This window comes from Odontesthes bonariensis, chromosome 3 (genome assembly GCF_027942865.1).
Source record: "Odontesthes bonariensis isolate fOdoBon6 chromosome 3, fOdoBon6.hap1, whole genome shotgun sequence".
NCBI classification, from domain to species: domain Eukaryota; kingdom Metazoa; phylum Chordata; class Actinopteri; order Atheriniformes; family Atherinopsidae; genus Odontesthes; species Odontesthes bonariensis.
The window spans coordinates 24,168,059-24,178,465 of NC_134508.1; the positions used below are offsets into that span (position 1 = coordinate 24,168,059).

The 10,407-nt window shown below is 39.2% G+C and overlaps 1 protein-coding gene across 1 annotated transcript; it reads left to right on the top strand.

The window, feature by feature from the left end:
• The first annotated feature begins 5,558 nt into the window (after nucleotides 1-5,558).
• Nucleotides 5,559-9,876, top strand: LOC142377256 (green-sensitive opsin). The gene is made up of 5 exons (XM_075461179.1): nucleotides 5,559-5,922; nucleotides 6,103-6,271; nucleotides 7,504-7,669; nucleotides 8,973-9,212; nucleotides 9,778-9,876. The coding sequence occupies exons 1-5, from the start codon at nucleotides 5,559-5,561 to the stop codon at nucleotides 9,874-9,876; spliced, it is 1,038 nt and encodes a 345-aa protein (XP_075317294.1).
• The last annotated feature ends 531 nt before the right edge of the window (nucleotides 9,877-10,407 follow it).

A 10,407-nucleotide genomic window follows, 5' to 3' on the forward strand; every position in this document is an offset into this window, starting at 1 on the left:
GATAGAAAGAGAAAGATAGATAAATACATTACTCTATCTATCCATCCATCCATCCACCTATCTACCTATCTAATAATAACATGCTGTTGTTGCCCTACACGCTGGACTGGTTACAGTTAACACAGGACAAGACGCCTAACCACCATAACCACGTCAAACATGATTGTACATTTTGTAGAATGGGTGTCAGTTGCAATTATGCTCAGGTCAACTCAAACTCAAGATTCATGACGAGACAGTGGTAGAGGAGTTGCGGCGTGTGAATCAAACTCGTTGCAAGGAGTTTCGAGCTGTCGCTAAACAATCAACATGTCAAATTGTACTTTCTCCTTCATAAGTGTCTCTGGTTTTAGGACGTTTTTACCTCACAGCTTTTATGACACAATGTCAGTCGAAAACAGCTGCTCTGATATCTAGCTTCATCGGCGAGAATGCCGCTAGTGCTAACCTAGCAATGTCAAGGCACCCATGGCTCATCCTTCCTTGCGTGTCAGCAACAATATTATGCCAAAATCAACAACAAACCACATGGTACCAGGCCTTAAAGTGCTCACTGACACGGTTTTGATATAAAGTATTTCTACTCAATGAATTCGCCAAAATATCTAACGTTGGTGAAAAATGTTAAGTAGCCAAGAGCCACTGATAAGTTAACTACCTGTACTTAGCATGTAGTTACACTCTCAGCCAAAAATGTTTCAGTAAGTCTGCAAAGAACTGAAGCTTCCAAAAAAATATCCGTCCCTAATCATTTATACCGCGCGTGTAAGAAGAGCATGTCATGATAAATAATACTAGCACATGCATGATCTGGTCATGTGAGATTGGTACGGATAAAGAGTTTGGAGCCAGTACCGACTAGCTAGCTTACCTCTCCGGGTGTCTCCGCTCCAGGTGTCTGGTGAACGTTGATGTGGTCCCGGCCCGGCTGTTTCGGTGAGAGACACTTTGCAAAACTGCAAATGTCTTTATGGTCCGTAAATGCAAATTTGATGATGCCGGAATTCGCTGACATTATTGTTAGGCTTCTAGGTCTGACTGAGACTGAGCTACAACGTAAACGTAAAGTTTTGCACTGGCTCTACACTTGCGTCTTTTGATTGGATGAGCGCCAGTCATTGATTGGTTGCATTTGAAAGGCGTGAAAGGTGAAATAATTTAATGTTGCATTATCGAATGTTATGTTTTGTATCATGGACATTATTTGTTGCAAATCTCCCGAGACCAAGACGAGACCGAGGGATCCGAGACCAAGACAAGACCAAGACCAAAGACGGTCGAGACTGTGACAAGACCGAGAACACGTAAAAGTGGTCTCGAGACCGGTCTCGAGACCAAGACCGGTCTCGAGACATCCAACTCTACTAATCTGTGGGGGATAGTTGACAAAATCTGCTCTGTTGGAACAGACAGCGCTCCTAATATGGTGGCCGCAGGGAGGATGCTGCCCTTCGAGCATCTGCCGTGTGTTGCACGTGGTACAGAGAGCGATTGTAATGTTACTGCGAGAAGGGGTTTTTGATGCTGCACTTGCCAAGTGTCGACAAATGGTGGGACATATCAAACACAGTCCGGCCAACGCAGACGAGCTGAAAGTCCAGCAAACCTCCCTTGGGCAAGTTCAGGAGCCGCTCGTGCAAGATGTTCCAACACGGTGGAATTCCACCCTCGAGATGATCAAGCGCGTGTGGCGCAACAGAGACGCACTGCACACAACGCTATCTCAACAGCAGCACCATCTGGCCCTCCCAACAAGTGCTGAATATGAGAAGTTGGCGAAGCTAGAAAAACTGCTGGAGCCATGCATGTGAATAAGCTGGTCTGCCTGCTGCGTGTACACCAAGAGCGACCTCGCTGGAGAAGCTTCGCTTGAGAATTTGCTTTGGTAGCTTTGGTAGCTCGTGACGTCACATTTGGAATGTTAAATTCTTAAAGGCCCCGCAGCTGTGCAGCACTCCCGCGAGAAAAAAACATAAGGAAAGTGAGGGCAGGGACACGAATAAACGTGTTTTTATTTACAATTTGTTATTCAAGATATACATCATGTTACAAATGATGTAAAACTACATTAGGTACACCTGAGAAGAGCAGGAAAAGCAGAGGCAGCTGTGAAAAAGAAATTAAAATTCGAAATAAAATCCGAAATAAATCAGAAATAAAACTTAATTGCAGTGAGAAAGGTATGCGTGGGGTTACTACACTATTGTATTGAAGCACTCGACACGGCAATTGCAACAGTCTCAGGAATAAACGACTATTGTTTGGATAAGAACCAAAGTTTACACGTCTGTTTCCGCGAACCCCGCGGATTGCCGGACCCCTGAATCTAGATTAATCTAGATTAATTTCAAGATTTCAGTGAGATTAATCTAGATTAAAAAAATTAATCTATGCCCACCACTAGTTTTTACACATATGATCAAAACTACAATTCACTGTCAAAAAATTAGTTGAAAAAAATACGGATTTGATGTACTAACTGCCACCAGGCTAGATGCACTTGCACTTGCATGGTCATGTCATTCTTTGTTTCAAACTCTGCAATCTAAGTTGGTCTTTAAGGTCATGGTAATCCTAAGAACATAATTAGAGGATAGCTGAACTTCTTGTGGTTTGTGAAGATGCTTCTCATCTCTTCTAAGGGGCTTCCTAAATTGCAGGTGTACAGAAGATTTTAATTGTTCCTCTGGAAAACCCTTTTATTGCCTTTCTATTAGGTTAAATAATTCTTAGTAACTCAACTTTAAATTTACTGGCACTTTTTTTTCAGTGAATTTTTATTTTCACATTCAAACTGAACATCGATTTTGCCGTATATTATATGTATTTTTTGTTGAGACCAGTAGTGTGCTCAATAAATGCTCAATAGGGAGACTTCCAATGTCAGTAAGCTGTTTATGTCAAGATGTCTGTTGGTAATGAGCACAAATTACTTTTGACCTGTCATGTCATTGACCAGTCTTGATAAGAAATAAAGCACACAAAGGATATATAATCTGTAATCCTTCTGTCTGGAAGTGAAATAGTTTGGAATAAAAATCACTTCTCATGGGTACAAAGAAGACACTTTTGTCTCAAATTGATTGGAAATTTTTATTAGTTTATTCCTCATGTAATATCAGAGTAAGTGGCGATAAAATGCTGTTTTCAGCAGTGTCTTTGGTTTTACCAGGGATGGGGGAGGAAAAAAGACAGAGCTCCTTCCTGGAGTCACCCCTTGGCTCAACCAAGGACAAATAAAGAAGGGGATGATATCTTGCCTAATGTCTCAAATCCTGTCTCTGACACAGCAAACATCAGAGACAGGAAGACTTTGGTGATAGGTTCGCCCATTCAAGACATTTAGATAGGCATTTTGGAAGCACTATCTCCCTGTACTATCTGATATAAGCTAAGACATTTATTCACTTACATGTACATCATTGTATGGAAATATTTTTTGTGAAGTAAATTTTGTGCATATGCTTAGACATTTTTTCTGTCCTATTTTTGTTTTATTGTGTATCTTGAGTATTTTAAATAGCCTTCTAGATCTGAACCTCCAATAGATCGCTAATGCCAGTAAATTCTTCTTCATTTGTTACTTCAAGGAGGTGGTAAACCCTTATAGATTTAAGTATTTTTTTTTGTTAATTTCTCATTTGCTTTTGTGTTTTATATAAAGCTCATCTAGTGCTCAGCTGCTGATAAACTCAACGGACGAGATGCCTCTTAAGCAAATTACCATTGTAACCTAAACAAAGCAAAATCCACAAAACATTTTTTTAATGTTACTTTGTTAGTATCAAAAACTCACTAGTGCTCTATATGACCATGGCACAGCATGGTCTAGTTTCCCTCATTTGACCTAGAAAATATATGCGTTCACTGATCGCTGGTTTATTTTGACAGGAGGGGGCAGAGGAAGGAACGGAGGTTTGGCATAGAATAATGAGCTTATAACTATTAGGAGCAGTGAAACGTGGACACTTCCATAGAACATTGTCCAAATTCAGTGCACAAACATTTTTAACTGCCATTGTTTACAGGTTCTTACATTAAAATGTTGATATATAACACAATTACCTGTTAATAGAGTCCTGCCCAACCACCGCTGTAAAAACAAAGATAAAAGGGAAAACAGTATTCTTTCTATCTATCTATCTATCTATCTATCTATCTATCTATCTATCTATCTATCTATCTATCTATCTATCTATCTATCTATCTATCTATCATCAGCAGAGATTTAGCTTTACTGTACACACTAACCAGTACTCTGAAATCCTATTAAGAAATAGTTAGCTGCATCCCATCTAAATGGATCGTGACCGAGAGTTTTTAAAACAGAGTCCTCCTTTAATTGTGTCTAAGTCATAACTACTAGTTTGTGTGTTTTATTCATCTTGAATTGTTTAAAACCTTCATGTGAAAAGCACTATATCCCATATATTTTGGTCTTTCTGTTGGTGCCTTTCTGGAGCTTGCGTTCCGTTTGTTTCCATCTCCTGCCCGCGCTTGCTCCGCAGTTAGTTCTAGTGAATGAAGTTGTCTCGACTCTCGTCTTTAAAACTGTCAGAGAAATGTTAAATCGGCTTTTCAAAAACTGCATGTTTTTGTGATTGGGTGGCATACTGAGACATGTCTTCTACTCGGACAAATAATAAATTACTCTTCTTCAAATAGGCTGTTCACGCTGTTTGTAACGGGGGCACATCTGAGTATAGAGCGTATGTCCGCTTTAGTGGGCTACAGGACCATAAGCTTGTGATTTAAATGTGAGCATGCTTTGTAAAGTAAGCACACATTTTCCTGACACCCTAAAAAGTATTCATATGAGCCCTCTCACTCCCTGTAATATTTACATTATCACGTGTTTTCATGTGGCATGGCTCACCAGCACCCTGAAGAAGACAATTAGGCCTACTTTAATTTTTTTAAATATTTTTTTTGTTTTTTCCATCATTTTGCATTTTTCAGTCCAGTTCCAAATGTACTGAAAATAAAGTACTCACAGTAAAATATTTACAAACTGAAATATTTTGTAATGTCATTTTTTCACATAGAACACTTAGGTAGGCCCACAAGAATGTGAAGTAGTTAAGAATATTAAAAAGTCATGAAATTGGTGTGAATCGCCTCTGAACACCCCCCCCCCCCCCCCCACTCGGCTGAGAAGACGTGGTAAGCTAATGCAGTTTCGTGATTTTAAGTGAATGCACAAGTGTTTAGTAAGTGTACCCAAGAGGAAAATGAAGGAAAAACAAGCAAATAGGATGAATTTCTCTGTGTTCACTCTTAAACATTATGTGATCATAATGTTTCTGTGGCATGAATGCTTTCAATTAGTATACATGTTCTTAAAAACTAAAAAAGAGATCACTGATTAACGAGTGATTATACTAAGAGATTATGGGCTGAATTCCGAGATCCTCTTAGCTCATCTTCTTATAACGTCTCCAGTGGGTATATAACCATGGCTCCTCAATCACATGGAAGAAGTTAGAGAGCATAGACAGCTGCATAGTCAGAGCTCAAGGGTAACTCTACTCTGTTAATACAGATCCTAAATTGCTAAGATGGAGAATGCCACAGAAGGCAAGAACTTCTATGTCCCCATGAACAACAGGACGGGGCTTGTGAGGAGTCCTTTTGAATATCCACAGTATTATTTGGCAGATCGCTGGTTTTTCAACTTTCTGGGTGCCTACATGTTTTTTCTGATGGGCGCTGGCTTCCCCATCAATGCGCTGACATTGGTAGTCACAATGCAGAACAAGAAGCTCCGGCAACCTCTTAACTTCATCCTGGTGAACTTGGCTGTGGCTGGACTGGTCATGATATCCTTTGGATTCACAGTCACCATCTATTCCTGCTTTTTTGGCTATTTCCAAATGGGAGTCTGGGCCTGTAGTATGGAAGGATTCTTTGCAACATTGGGAGGTACATTTTAGGAAATTAGTGAATGTTCCACATGTAGATATTACTTGCTTGTTGATTACATTTTTCCTTGCTGTTGTAATTAAGTTGAAAGACTGCATCAGCCTTACGCTGGTATAGCAGATTGCAAGTTTTGTTGTTCCTCATCAAAATCTCTGCTCTTTGTGTTTTTCTTTCCAACAGGTCAAGTGTCTCTGTGGTCTCTTGTGGTCTTAGCTATTGAGAGATACATTGTGGTCTGTAAACCCATGGGTAGTTTCAAATTTACTGCCACCCACTCTGCAGTGGGTTGTGCATTCACCTGGGTGATGGCTTGCTCTTGTGCCGTTCCTCCTTTGGTTGGCTGGTCAAGGTAATGAGATAATTTCCTAAATTCAGTCTAATGACTTGCTAACATCTGGGTTAGCAGAGTGAAAATATAGATGTCTTTTACAGGGACTCTCTCTACATTAGCATACTATGTATACTTTATACATTTTTCTTCAAAATCTGTGTATTTTATCATTTTTGTAGTCTTGTAAATCTAATACTGAGATGTTGGACCATTATGTCCAAAGTTATTCAGACATACTGCTTTAAGTACTATGGATGATGATTATTCCTAAAATAGATATGTTCACTTTTTATTTAAATTTAGTTTTGAATTTATGTTTATGTTTATAGAGGAGGGTTGAGGCAGAGAGGTAAACATGAACATTTATTTAAAAAATACACCATACCGGTCAAAAGTTTACCTATTTGTGTCTCAAGTTTGAACTGATACTGTATATCTTTAAAGTTGCTCATGAAAAGTAATGTAAACAGCTGCTATGTTTGGAAAACATTGGAGATCAGTGACAGCTCCAGGACTGGCAGACCCCTGCCATAAAAGTAAAGGTGGAAAGAGGTAGAGGACAAACAGGAGACAAGGGGGGAAGAGTGGGAAATGGAGAAGGAGACAGAACAGATGCAGTGTGAGCAGAAAGGCATTTATAAACATATAGGGTGATGGAAGGGTTTAGTTCTGTGCTTAAATTTCAGCTGAAAAGTATCTCCATTAATTGGCTGCTATGGCCCTAGATTCGATTAGCAGGTGGTGGTACAGACTTGGAAGATTGGCAATAAAGTTGGGTCTGTGATTGGGGTTAGCAACAGACAAAAAAAGGACTGCCTAAATGAAAGGATATCAGTGTCAGTCAGACAGCTCTTTTTAGCAGCCTCGCCGCAAAAGTCGTTGTTTCCATCTGTGCTCTCTTCAAAGCTGCCAAGCAAACAACATAATTTTACTTTTTAAATAAAGGGAGCCGATAGTAATATGCACATACTTCTATAGCAATAGGACAGTATATTCCTGAGATCCTCTGCAGATGTGACATGAAAAAGGTTTTAAACTCAATATTTATTTACTAATCCTAAAATGCTCGGAATATTGTTGGGAGAGTTGTCATTTTCCATAAAGCCCAGAAAAAACTTTTGATTCTGTAAGCTACATAAAGGCTGTTTGAACATTTGCTTCTATGAAGAGTTGATATACACATACTCTTTAGGAAAAATGTTAGAAGGAAGTAATATTATATGTCTAATGCATATGTCTTGTATTAACAGGTATATTCCAGAGGGTATTCAGGTTTCCTGTGGACCCGACTATTACTCTAATTCCCCAGGCCTAAACAACGAATCATATGTGTTATACATGTTCTCCTGCCACTTCTGTGTCCCTGTCACCACCATCTTCTTCACATATGGAAACCTTGTGATGACAGTCAAGGCTGTAAGTGATTAAGATTAAATAGTTCATACATAATTTACAAACTATGCTCATGTGTGAAATGTTTTGTATTTAGGAATGTCATTTCCCTATAAGAGAGTGTTCCCAGTGTCAGTGTGTACCCAGTCATTTTGCAAATACACTGATCAGCCTACAATCTACATGCATAATATTGTGCTGTTTTCCCTTATGTTAGCAAGAAAGCGTTGATGACCAGTCATGTCCAGTTGATGTATGCTCATGAATACCAGGACAGAAGCCACCCTGGCAGTAAATTGCCCAAAACATCAAACTGCCTCCACTTGTCATTGTGCATCCTGCAGCCGTATGCATAGTCTAAAAGAAAATGTTATTCATCAGACCAGGCCACTGCCTTCCAGTGTCTCACTTCCTATTCTGATTGTCACATGGCCCTTTAGTAACTTGCAAGAAGGTTAAGGGTTAAGTATTAGCACTCTGATTAGCATGCAGCTACGCAGCTCCATACGGTGTAAGCTGCAGCACTCCGTATGTTTTGAAACCTTTCTGCCAACGCCAGAAGGTTTTGCTGGGCTATGAGCAACAGTAACTGCTGTGGACCCTGCCTTTTAGAAGATGCTTTAACATTAATGTTTAGCAATCACAATTTAGGCCTTGTAATATTCATATACGCTTAAATGTTTTTAATTCTTCGAAGACGTCTTTACAAGAACTGACTGCTCACTTGCTGCAAAATATATCCCACCCCTTTAAAGCTTCAACTTTTTTTTAGTCATATTAGCTTGAACTGTCATGGGATTCTGGAAGTAGAATATTAAATAGGCTGTTTAGGAAAAATCCCGAATTCTGTAGCTCCCTCTAAAGCCTGTAATCGTGCTTGCAAAAATCGAGCGCTCCCAGCTGTTTTTAACCAATCACGATAGGTTTATTATTTATCTATTATCTGAGCAGAACAGTCACCAACCATGTTTGAGCGTGAGTCTGCCCCCAGCTTGTGTGCGCGCACACTGGTGTGAACTCACGTGCACAACCTCGTCCACAGAAGGGGAGGGGTTTGGGGGGGCGGTTTGGAGCTTGGTAGAGGTTGGGGGAGGGACCAGAAAGTTGTATCAGTTCGAATTTTCCGACTTTAGACTTGGAATTTTGAAAACCTGCCGACGGCAGCTTTAATAGTCATTGTAGCAAAGTTATGTCTGTTCAGTTCTGTATTTGTCAAAATGACAACAGTTATCTGGCCTGGCTTTCTGAACTTACATCTGGAATATCTTGTAGCATTAGATCAGAAGTCACTTAGAGGAACAAAGCACTGACATTAACACATTTCCAGGCAGCAGCTCAGCAGCAGGACTCAGCCTCTACTCAGAAAGCTGAGAAGGAAGTCACACGTATGTGCATCCTGATGGTGTTTGGCTTCCTCTTGGCCTGGGTCCCATATGCTTCCTTTGCTGCATTCATCTTCTTTAACAAGGGGAGAGCCTTCTCAGCTATCGCCATGGCCATCCCAGCCTTCTTCTCAAAGAGCTCGGCATTGTTCAATCCGATTATCTACATTTTGATGAACAAACAGGTCAGTTTTTTTGTGGTGTTGTAACTCAGCAGTTAAGCATATAAACAAGTAAAAAAAAATTGGTAAACCTAAATATCATAAAGGGTTTATAGATGCAACTGCAAGTTAATTGATTTTCTAATTACAAATGTAATATTAATAACTGAAGGCTGGAATTCTGCCGATGCAGTAGTTTATAACTTTTTAGAAAATATGATCGTCATTGGAAAGGTCTTCTTGATTAACTGAAAAGACTAATCAATTGCCCTTGAGGAGGATGATCAATAAAATATGGTTTATTAAAAAAGAATAATGATGTGTTTTTAATCAGATAAAAATGTGTTTTATATGTCTATACTGTAACTGCTCCTATGGGCACCAGCTTGCATTTCTAGCTTGGTGTCTAAACAGATTACAAAAGGCATTTTTGGTGTCTTAGAGAAATGATAATTTCTCCTACAAAGAAATATGAATAAAACTTGAGATGCTACAGTTTTTTCCCATTATACAATGATATCTGATTCATTGAATGAGTATAATCTCAAAATCTTCTTTCTTATTCTTACTTTCTGCATTTTCTTTTCAGTTCCGTAACTGCATGCTGGCTACAATTGGAATGGGTGGAATGGTTGAAGATGAGACCTCAGTGTCAACCAGCAAGACAGAAGTCTCAACTGCAGCTTAAGGATAACAATAACACATCTCTGGACAGCTTCCTTCCTCATATCATCCTGATTCTGAGTGGCATTCTTGACATACAAAAAACAAATGGATACAAGACAATATGTTCTGGAACAAATGAACATAAATCTCTCAATACTGGCCATTGAAAGCATTTTACTCCACACAGCCATGATCATGATGTTTCTCTGTAGGTGAAAAAGGACTTTAAAATGAAACATAACCTGAGGTGTTTACTTGTTCAGCAACAATGTCAACATCTGCTTGGGAAATATTGGGATAGGTGGGTGAGATTCACCTTTGTATATTCATGAAATTGAGAGGTTTGCATATGTTTCAGCCTTTGTCACAATAGCCTGTAAATATTTTATAAAGAAAAATGTAGATAAAACTTAATAAATGCATGCATGAAAAGATGTAATGGTTTATATCTTCTTATTTTCCATTTCAATACTTCAACATTTCCCATTAGTTTTTCTACTTAGACACTGCACAAATATTTGAGACGTGCAATGTCTGCAATGTCAAATTGATG